Below are 19,957 nucleotides of genomic sequence, written 5' to 3'. Positions count from 1 at the left end.
CCCGTTCCCCTCCCTCCCCTCCCCGCCGCCACTTCCGGTGGGCGGGGCCCGGAGGCCGGAAGTGTGTCGCGCTCGCAAGATGGCGACTCCCTATGTGACTGACGAGACCGGTGAGCGCGGCCCGGCCCGGCCCGGCGCTCCCGGGGACCCTCCCCCGGCCCCGCCGCCCTCCCCCGACCCCCCGGGGCTGGGCCCTGCCCTTCCCCTCGGCCCGTTACCGGCTGTACGGGTGCCCCCAGCGCCGCACCGGCACCGGGAGTGCCCCGAGGGGATCCCGGGGAGGGGGGGCGGGGGCCTGAGGGGGGTCACCGGGATGGGGGGGGGCGGGAAGGGGGGCTCCAGGGGGAGGGGGAGGTCCCGGGGGGCTCCCGACACGGGATGGGGGGGGTCTGGGGGTCTTGGGGCTGGGGTCCCGGTGGGCTCCCGGGGCACGGGGGGTGCTCGAGGGGCTCCCGGGGGTGTGGGGGGGGGCGACCGGGGGGATCCCGGGGCGGGGAGGGGGCTTCAGGGGGGCTCCCGGAGCGGGGGGAGGGCTCCAGGGTTCCCTGGGGCTGAGGGGTGGGGAACGGGGGGGCTCCCGGGGCTAAGGGTTGGGGATCCGGGGGGCTCCCGGGGTAAGGGAGGGGGGGTCCCGGGGGGCTCCCGGTGGTCTCCCGGGGCCCCCAACCGACAGCACGCCCCCCCCCCGCAGGGAAGTACATCGCCTCCACGCAGCGCCCCGACGGCACCTGGCGGAAGCAGCGGCGGGTGAAGGAGGGCTACGTGCCGCAGGAGGAGGTCCCGGTGTAAGTGTGGCACCGGGGGGGGGGCACCGGGAGCGTGGGGAGGGGGTGATCCCGGGGTGGGGGTCCCCGGGCGGTGACGCCGTGCCGTGCCCTGACCCCCCCAATCCTTCTCCCGGGGGAGCGCGGCGAAACCAGGAGCCCCCAGCCCGCCCCCGGCGCGCCCCAGCCGGGTTACGTCTCGGGGTCTCGGTCTCTTTCCAGGTGCCCGAGCAATTCTGACCCCCCTTAGCCCGTAAGCCGCGCGCTCACGGTACGTATCCGGCCGCCCGCGGGGCCGGCTGCGCCGCCAGGAGCCCCCCCACCCCCCCCAGGGCCCGGGGACGGCGGCGGGGCCGGGGCAGAGCGCAGGACGGGGGCCGAAACGGGCTGGAGGCGTCCGAGGGTCGCGGCTCGGCGGGGGTCAGCGCCTCTCCTTCCGCGCAGGTACGAGAACAAATACGTCAAATTCTTCAAGAGCAAACCCGAGCTGCCCCCGGGGCTGAGCCTGGAGGCCGCCGCGCCGCCCGGCAAGCAGCCCGGCAAGGCGGAGGGAGGCGAGAGCGGACTGTCCAAGGCGGCCAAAAGGAACTTGAAACGCAAGGAGAAGAGGAAGCAGCAGCAGGAGAAAGGCGAGCGGGAGACGGACGAACTGAGCCACTCGCTGGAGAAGGTTTCCCTGGGGGGGGACGCGCCGGGGGCCGCGCCACAGCCGGCTTGCGGCGCCCAGGGCCCCGCCGACGGCGAAGCAGCGGCCTCGGAGAAGGCCAAGAAGATCAAGAGCCTGAGGAAGAAGCTGCGGCAGGTGGAGGAGCTGCAGCAGAGGCTCGACTCCGGCGAGATCAAGCAGCCCACCAAAGAGCAGCTGGAGAAGCTGGGCCGGCGGAAAGCCCTGGAGGAGGAGCTGCAGGACCTGGAGCTGGACTTGTAAGGGGCTGCGGAGGGGGTGGGAAGCAGGGGGGGTGGGGGGCGCACGAGGGCCGGGTGCCCCCACTGAGCGCCGGGCCCCTGGGGTTTGTTCCGGTGTCGGTTTTTGTTTTTTTTTTCCAGAACAGTTTTTTGTTTTTTTGGTCGTTTTTTTGTCGGTTTAATTTCCCAGCTATCAGTGGTAGGAACTCGGCGTCTCTCCGACACCTCTCTCCTCCTTTTTGTTTTTTTTTTTTGTTTTTTAATTTTACCGGGGGTGGGGGGCGCAGGGCCGGTGGTGCTGCGGGCAGGGCGGGGGCCGTGGCTCTTCCTTTCCTCCTTCCCCAGCCCCCCCCCCGTGCTGTGTTGCCGCCCCCCCACCCCCCTCGGTTTTTAAACACCACGCAATAATAAAATTGCAGTAGTGACGCGGCGCCGGGCGCGGGCTCTGCCTCTCCCTGCTCACAGCCCCCTGGGGGGGGCACAGCAGGGCGGGGGGGGGCAGGGTGGGCTCTTCCTCACCCTCCTCACCCTCCTCATCCTCCACCCCCAGCCGTGCCAGTGCCGGCGTCACCGTTGGGGCCGCGCGCTGGGACAGAGCCGCCTTTGTGTCCCGCCAGGCGGTGTCACAGCGGGGGCACCCGGCCCCCAGTGCCCCCCCCCTCCCCGTGCCCTATTTCCCGGGTGATGCTGGCAGCGGGGCCGGGGCTGGCAGCGGCCCCGTGCTCGCCTCCGGCCGCTCCTCGGGGACAAGGACAGCGCCAGCAGCGCCGTGCAAAAAAACCCGTCCCCCCCCCCGGGATGTGTTGGGGGGGGGGGCTCCTGTGGCTCTGGTCCCCGTGGGAAGGGGCAGCGGGATGGGCACGGTGCCCCCCAAGCCCGGGTTGTGCCCCCCCCCCCCCCAGCGAATGGGGCTGTGTTTGGGGTGATTCTGCAGGGGGGGGTGCTGGGGTGGTGCCAGTTCACTGGACTGGTTTGTACTGGGGCTGGGGGGGACGTGGGGGGCTCGGGGGAGGGGTGGTCCTCGGGGGAGGGCTGGGGGCTCCTGGATGGGGTTTTAAGGGGTGGGGGGGCCTGGGGGGGCCGTGGCAGGGTGGGTGTCAGTGTGCAGGGAGCTGCTGAAGGGCAGGGGGCACAGGGGGGGCCCTGGGGGGGTGCTCACAGTGCTCCCTGCCCCCATTTTTTCAAAGCTGGGGCTGTGTGGGGGGGGTCCCTGCCACCTGTGCCCCCCCCCAATATGTGACAAGGTGCAGCCGTACAGCAGGGGTTGCCCAGAGCCCCCCCACCCCCCCCATTTCAGTGCTGCTTTTTCCTGCCCCCCCCCCCCAAGATCTTTCTGTTCAAGGGGAGCATCCTGGGGGGGGTGGGGGTGCGTGCACAGTGTTTGGGTAGGTCCTGCAAAAATAAACGAGGGCCTTTATTTGTACGAGGTCTCGGCTGGCGCGGGGGCCAGGCAGGCACTGCTGGGGGGGGGGACACACGGGGGCGGGGGGGCACGGGGCTGGTTACGGGACAGGCACAGCAAAATGGGGGGGGGGCAGCGCCCCAAGGCACGGACGGTGGGGACCCCGGGGCCGCTCAGGGGGGGCCGCGCGGCGGGGGGGCCGTGAGGGGCACGGTGGAGCCGCAGTCGTCATCGGGGGGCCCTGGGGGGCCCGGGGGGGGCGCGCTCTCCAGCTGCCGGTCCTGCAGGCTCCGGATGTAGCTCTGGGGGGATCATGGGGGGGGGGGGACACACAGCGACACGGGGGTGTCAGGGGGGAGGTTTTGGGGTGCCTCCTGCCCCGACCCCCCCCCAGGTGGGTGCGCGCTCACCGGGGCCAGCACGTCGCCCGCGTAGCGCTTGACGGGGGGGGGCTTGCGGCGGTAGGTGCCCTCGGGGGGGGCCGGGCTCTGGCGGCGCTTGGCCTCCTTCTGCCGGATGCGCAGCAGCTGCAGCCGCTTCTGGCGCCGGCTGAGGATGGCTGAGCAGGGAGGGGGCTCAGCCCCGGCCCCCGCCGGCACCCTCAGCGTCCCCGTGGCCGCCTCCGGCCCCACCCTGGTGGCTTCCCCCCCTCCCTCGCCGCTCCCGTCGCCATCCCCGTCCCCTTCCCTGTTGTCATCTCCAGCTCTCCCACCTCTGCCATCGCCCTGGTGCCCCCTTTCTCCCCTCTTTTCCCCTCCCGTCCCTCCCAATTGGGCACATCCCAGCGTGGTGCCTGCTCCCATCTGTCCCCATCCCATCCCAACCCTGTTCTCATTTCCATCCCTATCCCCTTTCCCCTGCCCATTCCCATGCCCGTTTCCATCCCATCCAAACCCCATCCCTATTTCCTCACTGGGGACATCCTGTTCCCCATCCCTATCCCCATTCCTGTGCCCATTTCCATCCCAGTCCCTGTCCAAACCCCATTTCCATCCCTGTCCCTCTTCCCACACCCATTTCCATCCCAACCTCATCCCTGTTTCTGTCCCTATCCCTACTCCCATGCCTATTTCCAATCCTATTCCCCTTCCTGTGCCCATTTCCATCCCAGTCCCCATCCCATCCCTGTTTCCATCCCTTTCCCCTTCCTGTGCCCATTTCCATCCCAACCCCATCCCATTTCTGTCCCTATCCCCATCCCCATGCCTATTTCCAACCCTCTCCCCCTTCCCCTGCCCATTCCTGTGCCCGCTTCCATCCCAGTCCCCATCCCATCCCAACCCCATCCCCATTTCCACCCCCATTTCCATCCCTATCCCCCTTCCCCTGCCTGTTTCCATCCCTTTCCCCTTCCTGTGCCCATTTCCATCCCCATCCCCCTTCCCACCCCCATTTCCATCCCTTTCCCCCCCCCGCTCCCCATCCCGTCCCCCCACCCCCCCTCACCATCGCTACGGGAGCAGCCCCCGGCCGTCAGCTTCCACTGCACGAGGACTCCGAGGACGCTGAGCGCGGGCCAGGCTCCCAGCACGGCCCAGCTGTACCAGCACAGCGGCGCCGGCGGCGCCAACCGCAGCCGGTCGTAGACGTAGAGCACCAGGGCCAGCGCCTCCAGCACGTAGTCGGCGCACACCACCACCGCCGCCGCCCCGCACACGGCCGTGGCCAGCACGGTCAGCGGCTTCTGCCAGTGCAGGGCCAGCAGGGCGCAGAGCAGCGCCAGCCCCAGCAGGCCGCCCGCCGGCACCCAGGGGCTCTGCGGCTGCAGCAGCGGCGCGGTGGCCACCAGCGTGGCCGTGGCCAGCAGCAGCCCCAGCAGCAGCCCGGTGGTGAAGAGCCCCACGCTGCGCACCAGCGCCGTCAGCAGCCCGCACAGCGCCCCGATGCCCAGCGCGATGCCCGCGCTCACCTCCAGGCTCAGCTGCGTCTCCAGCACCCGCTCCTTGTAGCACAGCGCGAAGATGACGGCGGAGCCCAGCAGCAGCCCCGACAGGAACATGATGGCCTTGAAGCAGCGGTAGCCTGACAGGGGCGAGGGGGGGGCTCTGCAAACGGTGCCACCCCTCCGGCCGTGCCCCCCCGGACAAGTCCCATGGTGTCCCGGTGACATCCCAGTCTTGCCGTACCCCCCCAGTGACATCCCACGGTGTCCCCCATGCTGTCCCATCTTGCTGTGCCCCCCAGCCGTGTCCCCCGTGGTGTCCTCATTTTGCTGTACTCCCCCCGGCCACCTCCCATGGTGTCCCTGGTGACATCCCCATCTTGCCGTGCCCCCCCAGCTGAGTCCCTGATGTTGTCCCCATCTTGCTGTGCCCCCCCAACCATGTCCCCGTTCATGTCCCCGTCTTGCAGTGCCCCCCCCAGCCACGTCCCACGGTGACCCCAGTGACACCCCCGTCTTGCTGCGCTCCCCCAGCCACCTCCCACAGTGTCCCTGGTGCCGTCCCATCGTGCTGTGCCCCCCCCAGCCGTGTCCCCAGTGACGTCCCCATCTTGCCGTGCCCCCCACCACATCCCATGGTGCCCCCTAGGGCATCCCCTCTGGCTGTGCCCCCCCCACCACATCCCTTGCTGTGCCCCCCCCAAACTGCCCCCCCCGGGCTGTGCCCCACAGCATCCCCTGCACCCCATCCCCCAGGGGCACCCCTTGTCCCCCGATGCCCCCTTTCTGCCCGTGCCCCCCGTACCCCATCCACGGCACTCCCCGCTCGACCCCCCCACCCGTGCCTCCCCCCCCGTGCGCCCCCCACTCACCGAAGCCTCCGCAGACGAGGCCGAGGAGGCAGCCGAGGGCGCAGAGCGCGGCGGGGCCGGGCTCGAGGGGGGGCCGCGGCTCCAGGCGGCAGCGCGGCACCGAGGGGGCTCCGGGCTCCATCCCCGCCGGGCTGGGGGCGCACGGGGCGGCCACGCTGGGGGGCGCCGGGATCCCCCCCCCCGCTGCCCCCTCCCCGGCCCCGGGGCGGCGGAAACGCGCGCGGGGGGAGCCCCCTCCCCCGGTACCCCCCTCCCTCGACCCCCCCCCATCCCGCCCCGCACATCTGGGAGCGGGGCCGCGGCGGGGGGCGGGGGGCGCGGGGGCCCCGTCCCGGGACTCACCCGCTCCGGGGGCGGCGGGACCCGGCCCGGCCGCGGGGCTCAAACACGGCCGGGACCGGGACCGGGACCGGGAGCGGGGCTGGGAGCGGGGCCGGGGGCGGTGCGGGGCGGGACAGGGAGCGGGGCCGGGGCCGGGGCTGGGGGCGGCGGGGGGCGGGAGCGGGGCGGGGGGAGCCGCGGAGGGGCCGGGATGGGAGCGGGGAGGGGAGCCCGGAACGGAGGGGGGGCGGCGGGGACACGCGCGGGACATGGACACGCGTGGGGAGGGGACACGCGTGGAGCGCGGACGCGCGTGGGGAGCGGGGCAGGGGCACGGGTATGGGACACGGACACGCGCTGGGGGCAGAAGCTCACGAGGGACACGGACACGCGTGGGAATAGGGACACGCGTGGGGACACGGACACGCGTGGTTTTGGGGACACGCGTGGGGGACAGAGCCCGTCGTGGGGCTGGGACCTGCCGTGGGGCAGGGGCACAAAAGGGGAGCGCGGGCACGTTGGGGGCACGGACACGCGTGGGGCAGCCCGGCCCCGGTCCCGGCCCCGGTCCCAGCCCCGCCCGGCTGCGGGACGCGGCCCCGGGGGCAGCGCGGGACGGCGACTCCGCGCCCGGCACCGAAGGGGTTAATGGGGGCGGGGCTTCGCTGAGGGGGCGGTGCCAAAGCGGGTGACGCAACCGGGCCTGGCCACGCCCCCGGAAGCGAGCGTGGCGGCGGCGGCGGGCGGGCGGAAGGCGGAAGTGAGGCGCGCGAGGGACCCGGGGGGGGGCGGGAGGAGGCGGAGACCCCCCCCCCGCCGGCACCGGCACCGGCACCGCTCGGGGAGCGCGAAGGGGCCCCGGGGGCCGCCCCGGGCCTGCCTCCCGCGGCCGCTCCCAGCCCCCGGTTCCCCCGCTGGTACCCCCGGTAGCGCCCCCCACCCTCCCCGGTTCCCCCCGGTTCCCCCTCGGTTCCCCCCCGGGCCCCGCTGACTCCGCTCCCGGTTCCAGGGGCGATGGCGGTGACCTAACTCCGGGGGCCGCCGCCATGGCTCAGCCCCCGCCGGGCCGCGGGGCAGCGGCCGAGGCCGAGGGGGGCGGCGGCGGGAACCGGGAGCCGCCCGCGGCCGGGGTAGGAGGAGGAGGAGGAGGAGGAGGAGGAGGAGGGGGGGGGGGGAGGCGGCCGGGCCCCCCCGGGCAGCGCCGCCTGGAACGGGAGCTGCGGCCTGCGACCGGCGGCTGCCACCACCGAAGACGACGGCAACGATGACGGGGACGGAGACGGCTCCACCACCGGGGGCTGCTGCCGGTGCCGGGCCCGGGACGGATCCTGCGGCCTCGCCTGCCCCCGCTGCGCCGCCACCGAGCACCGGCCGCCACCGCCACCACCCCGTGAGGCCGAGGAGGGCGAGGAGGACGCAACCGGAGAGGACCCGGGGGGCGCGGGGAAGGGACCCCGGAGACCCCGGCGACGCCAGCGGCCGCGCTCGGCCCCCAAGGAGAAGGAGAAAGAGAAGGAGGAGGGCGGCCGGAGGCAGCGCCCGGCGAGGAAACGGAGCCGCGGGGCCCGCACGGAGGAGCTGGCCCGGCTGAAGGCGCTGCTGGAGGCGGCGCTGGGCCAGGCGCGGAGGTTGTGCGCGGAGGCCGGGGGCCGCCTGCTCTGCTCCTGCTGCCGCCTGGGCGCCGGGGAGCTGGGCTCGGCACCGGGCACCGTGCGCAGCTGGGGCCGGCGCGTGGGCCAGCGGGCTCGCAGCGGGTGGCTGCGGGCGGCCCGGGGGCTGCGGGCCGGGGCGGAGGTGGCGCGGCGGCTGCTGTGGATGCTGTGCGCGCTGCTGCTGCTGCTCCTCGTGCTGCTGCTGGGCTGCCTGCGGCTCTGCTGGCGCGCCGTGGCTGCTGGCGTGGCCAGGCTGGGCCGGACCCGGCTCGCGGCGTTCCTCGACGCCACCGGCCTCCGCAGGACGTGGGGGCTGCTCGGGGTGGCCGGGACTTGCCAGCGCCTCCGGGACTGGCTGCGGAGGTGGCGGGCTCCCCCCGGGGAGTTACGGACAGGCTGCGGGCCGGGGGACGCGGCGCTGGGCCTCGACGGAGGGGCTCCGGCCGCTAGCTCCGGGGAGGAGGTGGCCCGCCTGCTGGCCATGGCCGACGTGCCCGAGGAGGAGCTGAACCCCTTCCAGGCGCTGGGCGTGGAGGCGACGGCGTCGGACGCCGAGCTGAAGAAGGCGTACCGCCGGCTGGCCGTGCTGGTGCGTGAGCGGGGGGCCGGGGGCTGGCGGCGAGCTGCGGCCCCGCTGGGACACGGCGCTGAGCCCCCCTGCGCCTCCCAGGTCCACCCGGACAAGAACGAGCACCCGCGAGCGGAGGAGGCCTTCAAGGTGCTGCGGGCGGCCTGGGACATCGTCAGCAACCCCGAGAGGAGGAAGGAGTACGAGATGTGAGTGGGCTGGGGCGGCGGGTGGGGGGCTGCGGGGGTGCCCTCACGCCCTGGAGCCCCACCGGGTCCTTCTGCGGGGGGAGCGGGGAGAGCACCGGGTCCGCGGCCCCGTCCCCCCGCGGGGGTCTCGTGCAGCCCCGCACCGCCGGGCTCTGACCCCGTCTCTCTCCCCGTGCGGTGGCTGCAGGAAGCGGATGGCGGAGAGCGAGCTGAGCCGGTCCATGAACGAGTTCCTGAGCAGGCTGCAGGACGACCTGAAGGAGGCCATGAACACCATGATGTGCAGCAAGTGCCAGGGCAAGCACAAGTAGGTCCCGAGGCTCCCGGCCCCGCTCGGGGTTGAGGTGTTCAGGCTGTGGGCTCTGTCCCGGCCCCGCGGTGCTGCCCCGGTGGGGGCTGACGCGGTGCCGGCCCCACAGGAGGTTCGAGCTGGACCGCGACCCGCTCAGCGCCCGCTACTGCGCCGAGTGCGGGCAGCTGCACCCCGCCGAGGAGGGCGACTTCTGGGCCGAGTCCAGCCTGCTGGGGCTGAAGATCACCTACTTGGCCGTGATGGACGGCAAGGTCTACGACATCACCGGTGGGTGCCGCGTCCTGCAGCCCCGCGGGGGTGTCAGGGCGAGCCCCCGGTGACGCCGTGTGTCTCCCCGCAGAGTGGGCCGGCTGCCAGCGCGTGGGGATCTGCCCCGACACCCACCGCGTCCCCTACCACATCTCCTTCGGGGCACGGAGCGCCGGCGCGGGCGGGCGGCAGAGGTCAGTGCTGGTGGCGGGACGGGGACCGGCGGCAGCAGGGGAGCGACGCCGGGGCCTGGCTGCTGCTGGGGGGTGGAGTGGGAGGGGTTTGAGGGGGCTGGGGGCTGTTGGCCCCCCCCAGGAGCCCCCCCAGACGCCGCCTTCCTGCCAGCAGGAGCACCTCCAAGGGCAGCCCCAGCTCCGCCGCCGACCTGCAGGACTTCTTCACCCGCGTGTTCCAGGGGACCTCAGGACCGATGCCCGGGGGCTTCCCGTCGCCCCCCCCGCCCGCAGCCCCCCCGGGGGCCGCGGCTGCAGCCGGGGCCCAGCCGAGGACAGAGGGGGGAGCCCCCAAGGGCGACGCCAAGCACAAGAGGCGGAAGAAGGTGCGGCGCCCCTTCCAGCGCTGAGCGCCCTGCGGGTGCTGGGGGGGCGCTCCCTGGGCGGGGGGAGGCCGTGCTCTGCCGGGCACTACAAGGGCTCTTTGAAATAAAAAAAAAATCTATTTTTTTTTTTAAGGTAATCTGTGTGTTTAGAAGTTAACTGTGAGCTGGTGGGGCTGGGGTGAGCAGGAGGAACTGCGCCGGAGGCAGCGACGACACAGAACCCCCAGGGGGGCACAGCGGGGGCCGTGCTGGACCGACCCCCCCCAGGTCTCTTCAGGGGGTGTTGTAGGAGCCCAGGTGCCCACAGCGGGGGGGCTGCTGCCCCTTCCCTCCACGCGCACCCCAAAACACCTGCGGGGCAGCAGAGGGGCGTGGGCAGAGCAGCTCTGGGGCCAGGCAGCTTCTAGCACGTTCCGTGCTGCATTGAAACCAGTTTCTTTTTGCTCGCTCACCCCTGTTTATGACCCCGCACATCCCCTTTCTATTAATACAGCGATTGCAGCGCGCGGGCGCTGTGCTCACGGTGCGCAGCCGTCCTCAGCACCGCCGCCAGGCTCCCTGCACGCTTTCAGCCACGATGGTTTTACTTCTCCAGCCTCAGCTTTGCACAGTTTGAGGGACACTCGGCACATTTCCCTAATGCTGAGGACCAGGAGCCGTTTTTTATTTTGATTTCTTTTTACATGAAGTCACGTAAAAGAGCCCTGCCTGTGTCCTGCCACCCTCTGTACTCCCAGGTGTGAGCAGCTGGGGTTTAACGGCCGTGCTCTTCTTTCTTACCACTTTTCCCAGCTTGAAGCACGGTTTAGAAGCGTGCCTCTTCTCTTCAGGGTGGGGGGCTGGCTCCAGGCGCTCTGTGGGGTGGCTGCGGGTGTTCTCCTGGCTGGGGGCTGTGCTGTGAGGATGCTGCTCTGCTCTGTGCGGCCTTTATGACGGTGGAATTGGACAAAATTGGACAAAACACAAGGATGAAGGAGGCACAGGGTGGTTGCTCTTCCCACTGGTCGACAGTTCTCCCCTCGTGGGTGTTTCCCTACTGCCACGGGGTCACAAGGGAGCGTGGGGGGTGTGTGTGATGTGCCCGGCTCGCTCCGTCCAGCTCACACATCTCCAGCAAAGCAGGAGGAGCCCTCAGGAGATGCAGGAACCTTACCAAAACCCTCGTGGGAAGCCCTGCACGCAGGAGCTGGTGCGCCCAGCCCCAGGGGGCGGTGGGCACGGTGGGCACGGGGCTCAGTACTTGTTGATGCCGAAGAGCCGCACGCCGTGGAACTGGGGCAGCTTGGGCAGGAGGACGCTGAGCAGGGAGGCCGTGTTGATCACGAAGTGCGCGGGGTCGTACTTGGTGTAGAAGCTGGTGAGGAGGTACCTGGGGGGGGAGAGAGGGAGCCCGCGGGTTATTCTGCGCTGCCCTGCTTCCCTGGGGGCAGGGCGGGGATTTTTGGGGGGCCTCGCTGCTGTTTCCTGTATAAAACCCCAGCGCCTCAGCTGGGAAAACCTCCCAACCCCTGGGACCTGTCTGTGCAGGGGCTGAATGTGCTGAGCTGTGCCAGCAGCAGCCCTGGAAGCCCCCCCCCAGCCCCCCGCCTGGCTCCTCTCTGCCCAGTTTAGCGCAGCGCGGCACTCACAGCACCACCGGGGAGATGCTGAGGAACTTGCGCGAGGAGGTGCACTGCAGCCCGTAGTCGATCTGCTCCCAGTGCGTGAGGAGGCGATCCTTGCCCTGGTCGGGGGTTTCAAACGGGGTCCCCTTCACTGTGTGCAGCAGCAAGTACATCACCTGCGGGTGTTGGGGGGGGAGGACATCAGCAAAGCCCAGCTCAGGCTGTTCTGAGGCTGTGAGAGCTTCTGGATGCGGGGCAGAGAGCTCATCGGGACCAACCCCCCTGCCAAAGCAGCTCCCTACAGCAGGCTGCCCAGGTAGGCCTCCAGACGGGCCTTGAATATCTCCAGAGAAGGAGACCCCACAGCCTCCCTGGGCAGCCTGTCCCAGCGCTCCGGCACCCTCTCTGTGAAGAATTTCTTTCGCCTGTTGGTGCGGAACTGCCTGGGCTCCATTTTGTGGCCGTTGCCTCTTGTCCTGTCCCCACAGGCCTCTGAGAAGAGGTTGGCCAAATCCCTGTCTCCCACGCTTCACATATTTAAGCACATTGATGAGATCCCCCCTCAGTCTTCTCTTCCCAAGGCTGAACAGCCCCAGGTCTCTCAGCCTCTCTTCCTAGGGAAGATGCTCCAGGCCCCGTATCACCTTTGTGGGCTCCACTGGACCCTTCCCAGGAGATCCCGGTCTGCTTTGTACCGGGGAGCCCAGAGCTGGACCCAGCACCCCAGATTCCCCCTTTCCGTGCTCTCCCTTTTTCAGTGCCCGCAGTAGCCGTCACCTTCTGTAGCCCAGGGACACCAAACCGTGCCCGGTGCCGGTGCAGCCCCGGTAGGGCAGCGCGGGGCCGGGACTCACCAGGTTGTGCAGGACGTTGGTGAGCGTCCAGACCACGGGGACGCTGAGGACGGGGACGCTGAGCAGGACGACGTGCAGGGCGCCCACCGCCAGCCCGTAGGCCAGCCAGCTGCCGCGGCTGCTCGCCACGCGCGTGTTGGGGTTCAGCTCGCTGTGCGCCACGCCGACGTTCATCCTGCCGTGGGCACGGGGCTCTCAGCGGCCTTTTGGGGCCGTTTCCCCAAATCCCCGCAGTTTGGGGCCCGCTGCCGGGCGCCTCCCGGTTCCTCTCCCGGGGCTCGGCAGCGGGCCCAAAGGGGAACGGCGGCGCTGCCCTGAGGTGGGCACCGGGCACCGGGGCTCGGGGGGGCCGGGGAACGATCGCAAACCCCCGCGGGGCCCGGTCCCAGCCCCGGTCCCGGTTCCCCCGGGCTCAGCCTCCCCGGTCCCCGGTTCCCCCAGTTCCCCAGGCCCCGCTCCCTCCGGTGCTTCCATTCCCGGCCCCCACAGCCCCGGTGCCCCCCGGTGCCCCCCGTTCCCGGTTCCTCCCCCTCCCCCCCTCCCGATCCCCCCCCGGTCCCGCCCCCCCTCACCCGGCGGCTCCGCAGGGCCCCGGGCCCCGTTGCCAGGCCCCGGCCCGGCCTCGTCTCCAGGAAGTCCGCGTTCCCGACCCCCCACCCCCATTGGCCGCTCCCCGCCGTTCCTCCACTCCTATTGGCCGCTCTTCCCGTCCGTCAGAACCTCCTCCCCGCCCCCTCGCGCGGGAGAACCAACAGCGAGCGCGAGGCGCCGCGGGGCAGCCCTCCAATCGGCGGGAGCGGTGTTGGGCGGCAGTTTGAAATCGCCGGTCCAGGAAGCGCGGCCGTGATTGGGCGGCGGGCTGCCGGCGGGGGGCGGGGCCGGCGGCGGCAGCGGCGGCGGCCTGAGGGGGCGGCAAGATGGCGGCGGAGCCCGTGGAGCTCCACAAGCTGAAGGTACCGGCGGGGCCCGCGCCACCTCCACCGGGCCGCTACCGGGCCGTTGACCCCCGCCAGCACTCGGGGGGCCCGGGGCCGATGGGTTCAGGCTCCAGCCGCCGCCTCTGGGTCGTGACCGGGCCCGGGGCAGCGCCTCCCGCCGCTGGGCCCTGTGGGAGGCCCCGGTTGGGGGCCCGGTGAGGCCTGGTGGGGCCCGGTGGGGCCTGGGGGTGCTCGGTGGGGCCCGGTTCCCGGCCTGGGCCGCGCTCGCAGGCACACGGGGCTGTGTGCGGAGCCGCCGCCGCCTCCCGGTGCCGGTGCCGCTCCCCGGTGCCCCCCCCGGGCTGTTCGGGGTCCCTCCCCGCCGCCCTGAGGCCGCCCGGGCCGTTCTGCACCCCCAGGCCCCGGGGAGCAACGGGGGCAACCGGGGCGCCTGCAGCAAAGGCGGGGGTGGGGGGGGCTCAGCGTGCGGGGCTGCTAAAAACCTGCCTCGGTTGTGCGCCGTTTTCCCCCTTTTTTGTTATTATTCTCCCCTCGCTGCGTCCCCCGTTAATCACGCCCGCTAATTAATCGGAGCTTCCCCCGTCGCAGCTGGCAGAGCTGAAGCAGGAGTGCCTGGCCCGCGGCCTGGAGGCGAAGGGGAACAAGCAGGATCTCATCAACCGGCTGCAGGCCTACCTGGAGGAGCACGGTACGCACGCAGCCCCCCCTCACCCCCCTGATGGGCACGGGGGCTCCTTCCTAGAGCCCCCCCAGGCTGTGGCTGCTGCTCGGGGTTGGCATTGGCGAGAGAGCTCCTGGGGTTGGGCTTTGTTTGGGCACGTTGCTGTGGTTTTGCCTCTCCCCTCCTCATTTCGTGAATCAAACACTCACAGTGGCCTTATCGGAGAGGCCGGGTATTAATCGAGTGATTTTCACCATTAATTAGTCTGTTTCTTTCTTCCCCTTCAGCTGAAGAAGAAGCCAACGAGGAAGACGTTCTGGGAGAAGAAATAGAGGTAAATTTGGGGCTGGCCTGGCGGTGCGTGGCCTCTGGGTGGCCGTGTTGGGTTTCGCTGTGCCGGGCCCAGCTGGGAGGGCGCTGGGACGAGGGGGCAGAACTGGAGGCTGCCTTGCAACGAGCGCTGCCTGGCAGCGTTGGGAAGCACTGCTGCGGCTCACTGGGGGGTCAAAACTGCCCAGTTCTGATGCTGAAGTCTCGGTGTTGCCACATCAGCGTGCAGGGTGTGTGAAAAGCTGGGCTTTGGAGGTGCGTGTGGGCTCCGTGTGTGGCTGCTGCTTCGGAGGGGGGAATTCTGCCCGGGCTCAGCAGGAGCCGCGCTGTCACCCCGTGATTTTGTCAATGGTGATGTTGAAGCACGTGGCCCCACGAGGATGTGTGAGGCACCTGGGAGCTTCTCCCCAGTGTCCCAAAACACATCTGGTGGGAGAAGGGCACTGAGCCTTCCTAGAGCAGCACGAGACATCGGGAGCCGTGTGCTTTGGGTGTTTGCTGGCCCTGCTTGCCAGGCCTCATTCCAATTATTTCCTGAGCCTTGCGAAGCCCCGGGCCTTGTGCTAAGGGCTTGGCTTTGGGGTGTTAAAAAAAAATAAATCCGTGTCTGTAGCAGCGTTGTTCAAACCCTGGCAGGGTTTGGATGCAATATTTATCATTGTATAATATTTATGGTGAGAAATGCTCCGTGTAGTGCCTCGTGGACTGAGTTAGGCACGGCTGGGGAAGGAGGAAGGGGGCTCAGAGCACACGGCCCTTCCCTTCCCTTCCCTCAGCCGTGAGGCAGCCGCTTGTGCTCAGGAGCTGGGCGCTCGTCCCTGGGGATGTGAAGTGTCCCCCGCTGCTGTGACACTCACAGGAGCCTTTGGGGGCTGAAATGGAGGCACGTCCCCGCTGAGCACAGAGTTCCGAGCCCCGACAGCCTCCCTGCGGGGTGCTGGGCTCCTCCTGACCCCCTCTCGACTCCTTCCCCGGCAGGAAGAAGAGCAGAAGCCGGCGGAGCCGCCCGTCAAAGCGGAGGAGCCTCCTGTAAAATCGCCCGACGTGTAACTATCCTCTCTGCGGGGGCCAAAACAAACCTGGGGGGGGTGGCTGTAAGGCGAGGGGTGTGTGTGAGGGTGTGCTCCCCCTCCTCCAAACGCTTACGGGTTCTTCGTGAGCCTCCTGAGACCCCCAGAGGCCGGAGGGGTCGCAGCCCCCGCAGCGAGGGCAGCTCCTGGGGTCGCTTCTGAGGCTGCGGGTGGTGGCGCGAGCTTGGCACAACCCAGTCTCAGAGCTTGGGCTGAAAGCAGCTCGGAGCTCGCGTGGTTTTGGGCATCCCTGCTCGCAGGGAGCCTCAGCCCCGAGTGGTAACGGGGCGCTGGGTGCACCCCAAATGCTGGGTTGGGGTGCTGGGGCCGTGGTGCTGTGCGGGCAGGAGGGGGCGTCCTGCACCCGCGGCGCTGCGCTGGGAGCGCGCCCGGCCCCGGCCGAATTGCTTCCTGTGAAAGTGTTATTAAACCATTACTACCTTTCAGGGCATAAAATGAGAAACCTGTCCGGGAATCTGGAACAAAAGCAGCGCGTTTCTCTAAATGGGAGGCCTTAATGAGGCTGGCTGTGCCCCACTGTTTTATGGGAGTTGTTTGGAGGAGGAGGAGGATGTTCCATTTAGCCTGGGAACTTCCGAACTTTGTCTCTTGCTCTTTTGTTTTCCTCCCCCTCGAGCCCGAGCTCTGTTTTCGGAGCATAAACCTCGGAGCACGCCCCCTCCATTATATTTTCGTGCGGGCTTTTTCCCGGTCCCGCTGTTGTCAGCTGCTCATTGTTCAGGAGTGTGTGTTTGAAACGGAGCCCGGGCCGGGTGCGGGTGCTGACCTGGGGAGAGCTGCCCGAGGCTGTCCCATGAACTAGAACAGAACGAGCCTTTGTGTTGCAGGGCCGTAAAGGAATAAAGCTCCTCGGGGCAGGCAGTCGAGGCTTTGGGCTTCTAACAAGAGCCGAGTGTTGCTGTTAAGAGCCTTCAGGAGGTTGTTCCTGGGCGTGCGGGTCTGTGGCTTCTCGCTGTGCTGTCCCCCCGGGTTTCGAGAAGCTTCTGCAGCACCCGCTGCAGTCACAGGGTGCTTCTCTCACCGTAAACAGAATTAATTCTTCTCCAAGCCTTGCTGGGAGCGGGTGTTGAGGGTGGCTCTTGTGTCTTTTGCTCTTTGGGGGCTCGTTTCCCATCGTCGCTGAAGGGGCTCAGGAGTGCTCCAGGCGCTCGTTTGGCTAGGAGGAGGAGCAGTGGCTGCGCCTTCACCGCTCTGTGTTTCCTTGTGGAAACGTGGAGGTTTTATGGACCTCGTGCCTCAGCGTTGGTACCTGGGCTCTCAGCCTGCCCCTACAAGGGCTGCTGGCGGTTTGGGAACAGCCCCTCAGCAATTTGGGGGTGGCGGGGAGCCAGAGGTGGGTGGCTGGGAGGAGAACCCCGACCCCTCTCCTGCTGAGGCACGAGAGGAAGCCAGCGGGAGCCCTGCTGACCGATCTCTCTCTTTCCCCACGCCTCTAGGAACACAGAAAAGAAAGTAGTGAAAATAACCTCAGAAATCTCGCAGATGGAGGTAAGGTTTCCTTCTGCTGCTCCGTCCTCTTCGCTGTGAGGTGTCGGCCTCCTCACTCGCTTCCTTCGGAGGCTCTTCCGTGCATTGCTGGGGCTGTGTCAGCGTTTCCACTGTAACCCTGCTTTTTTTGGCTTGATTTTACACTAACGACCGGTCGCTGGCTGCGGGCTGACCTAGCGGGGTGGCGCCCCCGTGGCACGTTCCGTTTTTGATGGGGCTTTAAGGAATGCCTCTCTCAATTGCCTGGTCGTGCCCCTTTCCTTGCTGGGGGCTGCCGTTTGCCTGCCACCAGCCACCGCTGCCCCTACCTCAATATTTCCAGCTCGGGGACAGGCCGAGTGGCTCCCAGGTGGACTTAGCCCCGTAGTAGCCCCGTAGCATCCCCAGATTTGGATTTTAAAGCCTCGAGCTGCCCCTGTTATTACTCTAGCACATAAATTGTGCTTCCCTTCCTGCTATCAGGAGCACGAAAAGCTCAGCAGCGGGGCTCACCCCCCTGTGGCACATCCCCATCCCTCAGGGCGATTGCTTCAGCCAGGCAAAGCTGCAAAGCTTCCAGGGTGCGGCCGCAGGGCACAATCAGTCTGGGAGGCACTGGGATGAGCTAGCAGATCGCCCTTATCTCCCCCTGGAACTTTGTCACTGAGATTTGCTGGGCTTATTTCAGCCAAACACGCTCAGAAGCTGCCGATTCCTCTGGGAGAACTTTGCGAAATTTCGGGTTTCAAGACCCTGATTCTGGTTCCCTGATCCCCCCTCCCACACCTTGTTTTCCGCTCACGCTCCATGAGAAAGAAATCGGTAGGAAAACACGATTCTCGTCTCCCTGCTGTTCGCCACGACTTCAGAGCCCTAATCTTCTGTTTGGGACACGGCCATTTCCACAGCAACCGGGGCGATGGCGCAAGCGGAGGATTAGGACCTCAGCTGGAGGAGTAGCGAAGAGAAGCGTGGTACCTGGTGTGAGCTGGACGTGGTGCTGGAGGAGCCGTGTCCCCTGGGGCTTGGGGCTGCCCGTGGCCATAGCTGCGTAAAGCACCAATTAAGCAGACCTGCTGAAATTGCACTCTTGTCCTTTGTTTTTTGTTTTTTTTTGGTTTTTTTTCCCCAAATTCCGTGGAACCTATTCACAGGAAAACCACTTTTTTTTTTTTGGTTGTGTGGATTGGAGAGGTTTCAGCAAAATTATATTCTAGACATTTTTTTTGAAGAAAAAAGGGAATTGTTTGCCCATACAGTGCACGATTCAGACCTGTGGCCGGTGACGTTGGCTGCTGCAGTTGTAAGAAGTGTTGGTGGTTTCGTGAAGCAGGGAGACAAATCCCAGGAAGGAGCCCATCGGGGTTAAGTGAATGCAAATGTGAGCTCAGCTCGAAAGTCAGGACGTCATCAACCCAACCGTGGCACCTCCCTGCCTTGGTTGTGACCTTTAGGATCAGCTTCAGGCAGGGTTTTGGGGTAGGGGGAGCCTTTCTCTGATCCGGGGTGGCCTTTCCATGGTGGAGAGCCCTTTCAGGAGCTGTTCGAGTCTTCCTTTCGGATGTTTTCAGAGTGTCAGAATGGGGAAATCGGTTTGGAGCTGAGCGCTAACACGTTTTATTTTTCTGTCTGTCTTTTCTCAGTCGAGTAAAAAGTTCTTTGGTACTGGCACCATTAGGAGTGGTGTTCCTAATCCGTCTTCTCTAAACATTTATGTTTTGATGCAAATGTTTATTGCACTCCTCACTGTGCTTTCGGCTAAAGTAAATGTTTCCGTTCAAATGCTATCTGTTTCTCTAACCTCTAAAGCACCCAACACATTTCTGGGCCCTTGTGTAATAATGAAATGTTAAATATTTCCCTTAAGCTTTTAAGGGGATTTAATGCTCGTTGGTGCAACGCTTGCACTTCTGACACCTCTGAGCTTCTCTTTCTTGGGCAGCGTGCTGTGGTCCAGGCAAGCCTTGCCTGCAGTAGGCTGAATCCTTTCCACAGAGCTGAATTTTGCCTCAAATTGTGCTGCTGCTGACAAACTCTGCTTGCGAGCCTGAGCCAACAGCGTGAATAGTGGCGGTCTCTCACGAAAAGCCTTGTGCCAAAGAAATAAGGTCCCTGAAACCCCCCCCCACCCATCTCTTCTCTTAGCATATTTCTTTGGCCTTTTGCATAGCCAAAGAAATCTTGTTTGCCTCTTTTTTTTGGGAGCCAGCCGAGCTGGTTGTGCCGACTGCTTGCTCCCTGCCTCCGGGAGGGCCGGCGCAGCCGCTCCCTCTGCAGCGCGTGCCAGGAGCGCTGCTCCCCTGGCACAGGGGCTTCCCTGGAAGGGGAGCGCTCCCGCCTGCTGCTGGCACGCCAGCCTTCAGCTTGGCTGCAGCCTTGTAGCACCTCCAAATAGTCATCTGCTGCCATCAGCTCCCCGGCCTGCTCTCCTCTGGCACGCCTCCTGTCCTGTCCTGGGAGCGCTCCCTGAGTAAAGGGCAATAAAACCCCTTTTTCTTGTGCAAACAGAGCCCAGAAGTGGAGCTGTTTGCTCTTGCAGCCGGCTGCACCTTTTTCTGAAAGGTGCCTTTATTATTTGGACCGAGCTCGGTAGGACTTGGAGAGCATCCGTTGGTCAAGCACGCATCCAGGAGGTTATGGGGTGGCCTCCTGGATGGCTCCAGGTGCCTGCAGCAGCTCTCCCGTTACCTGCAGGCACAGGAGGGGATTTTTCCCTTCCCAGGCCACACGCTGCTGGCCCAGCAGGGCATGTGGAAGCGTTACCCATCCGCTGCCTTTCCCGTGTGCCTCTTCCTGCTTGCTTTCTGTACGCCTCAAATCTTTGCTCTTCTCACTGGGTTCTTTTTCCTTTTCTCCCTCCAGAGGATGCAGAAGAGGGCTGAACGCTTCAACGTGCCCGTGAGCCTGGAGAGCAAGAAGGCAGCGCGTGCAGCTCGGTGAGTCCACACCTCGAGCCTTCCCTGCTTTAGCTCGGGAGGAGACCTCTTGGGACACATCTGGCAGTGGCAGGCTGTGCTGGCGTGATGTGGATGTGGCTTTTAGCGTGAAGGAGGAGGTGGAATTTGCCTCCAGCCTGAACAAACTGGATGGATTTCCTCAAGGGTCTGCAGACACTTGCTGTGACGTGTGTAGAGGTCGTGCTCCTTGTGAGCCAGGAGACACGCATGTCAAAGCTGGGCTGTGTCACACTGGAGTGCTCAGTACCAGGGAAATTTCTAGTGCTGCTTAAAGTTATGCTGGAGAGAAAGGGCAGGGGAAGGCCAAACTGGCTCAGTGCTGATGATGCAGCTAGTTTTCTGGGCACTGAAGCTGTTT

The 19,957-nt window shown here is 66.9% G+C and overlaps 5 protein-coding genes across 9 annotated transcripts in view; 3 read left to right on the top strand and 2 right to left on the bottom strand.

The window, feature by feature from the left end:
• Window positions 1–47: 47 nt before the first annotated feature.
• Window positions 48–1,697, top strand: PYM1 (PYM homolog 1, exon junction complex associated factor). Its single transcript, XM_084303757.1, has 3 exons — window positions 48–110; window positions 692–785; window positions 1,209–1,697. Exons 1-3 carry the CDS (start codon window positions 80–82, stop codon window positions 1,690–1,692), a joined length of 609 nt encoding a protein of 202 aa, XP_084159883.1. The 5' UTR covers window positions 48–79; the 3' UTR covers window positions 1,693–1,697.
• A 1,548-nt stretch (window positions 1,698–3,245) lies between these two features.
• On the bottom strand, window positions 3,246–6,251 carry LOC311220197 (transmembrane protein 198-like; the record flags this gene model as incomplete). Its single annotated transcript, XM_084303662.1, has 5 exons — window positions 6,169–6,251; window positions 5,827–5,957; window positions 4,519–5,094; window positions 3,483–3,631; window positions 3,246–3,374 (listed from the first exon to the last, which is right to left on the bottom strand). The coding sequence occupies exons 2-5, from the start codon at window positions 5,945–5,947 to the stop codon at window positions 3,246–3,248; spliced, it is 975 nt and encodes a 324-aa protein (XP_084159788.1). The 5' UTR covers window positions 5,948–5,957; window positions 6,169–6,251.
• Window positions 6,252–7,161: 910 nt separating this feature from the next.
• On the top strand, window positions 7,162–9,828 carry DNAJC14 (DnaJ heat shock protein family (Hsp40) member C14; the record flags this gene model as incomplete). The annotated part of the gene is made up of 7 exons (XM_084303661.1): window positions 7,162–7,167; window positions 7,282–8,388; window positions 8,470–8,576; window positions 8,764–8,883; window positions 8,996–9,156; window positions 9,230–9,332; window positions 9,487–9,828. The coding sequence occupies 7 exons, from the start codon at window positions 7,162–7,164 to the stop codon at window positions 9,719–9,721; spliced, it is 1,839 nt and encodes a 612-aa protein (XP_084159787.1). The 3' UTR covers window positions 9,722–9,828.
• Window positions 9,829–10,275: 447 nt separating this feature from the next.
• ORMDL2 (ORMDL sphingolipid biosynthesis regulator 2) lies at window positions 10,276–12,818 on the bottom strand (the record flags this gene model as incomplete). Its single annotated transcript, XM_084303760.1, is given in 5 exon segments — window positions 10,276–11,066; window positions 11,326–11,477; window positions 12,156–12,330; window positions 12,728–12,747; window positions 12,750–12,818. Coding segments are annotated over 5 exon segments (552 nt in total). The 3' UTR covers window positions 10,276–10,930.
• Window positions 12,819–13,040: 222 nt separating this feature from the next.
• SARNP (SAP domain containing ribonucleoprotein) overlaps window positions 13,041–19,957 on the top strand; it is a 28,202-nt gene continuing 21,285 nt past the window's right edge. For all 5 annotated transcript variants that reach the window (XR_014619215.1, XR_014619216.1, XM_084303754.1 and 2 more), the window contains exons 1-6: window positions 13,041–13,108; window positions 13,682–13,781; window positions 14,042–14,088; window positions 15,063–15,130; window positions 16,612–16,663; window positions 19,505–19,578. Coding sequence is in view for 3 of the 5 variants with exons in the window: in XM_084303754.1 (XP_084159880.1) it covers window positions 13,073–13,108; window positions 13,682–13,781; window positions 14,042–14,088; window positions 15,063–15,130; window positions 16,612–16,663; window positions 19,505–19,578 (377 nt within the window). In the remaining 2 variants the exon portion in view is untranslated. The remainder of the gene's footprint in view (window positions 13,109–13,681; window positions 13,782–14,041; window positions 14,089–15,062; window positions 15,131–16,611; window positions 16,664–19,504; window positions 19,579–19,957) is intronic.

The sequence above is a fragment of the Netta rufina genome, assembly GCF_964035555.1.
Source record: "Netta rufina genome assembly, chromosome: 30".
Taxonomy (NCBI): Eukaryota; Metazoa; Chordata; class Aves; order Anseriformes; family Anatidae; genus Netta; species Netta rufina.
Note: the sequence above shows the minus strand (reverse complement) of the source record. Positions and strands in the feature narration are given on the sequence as shown.

Bases quoted from the DNA above. Each gene is read 5' to 3' on its own strand.
- PYM1 (XM_084303757.1), top strand. From the start codon at position 80: ATGGCGACTCCCTATGTGACTGACGAGACCG. The intron at 111-691 runs GTGAGCGCGGCC...CCCCCCCCGCAG, and splicing joins CTATGTGACTGACGAGACCG to GGAAGTACATCGCCTCCACG. The intron at 786-1,208 runs GTAAGTGTGGCA...CCTTCCGCGCAG, and splicing joins CCGCAGGAGGAGGTCCCGGT to GTACGAGAACAAATACGTCA.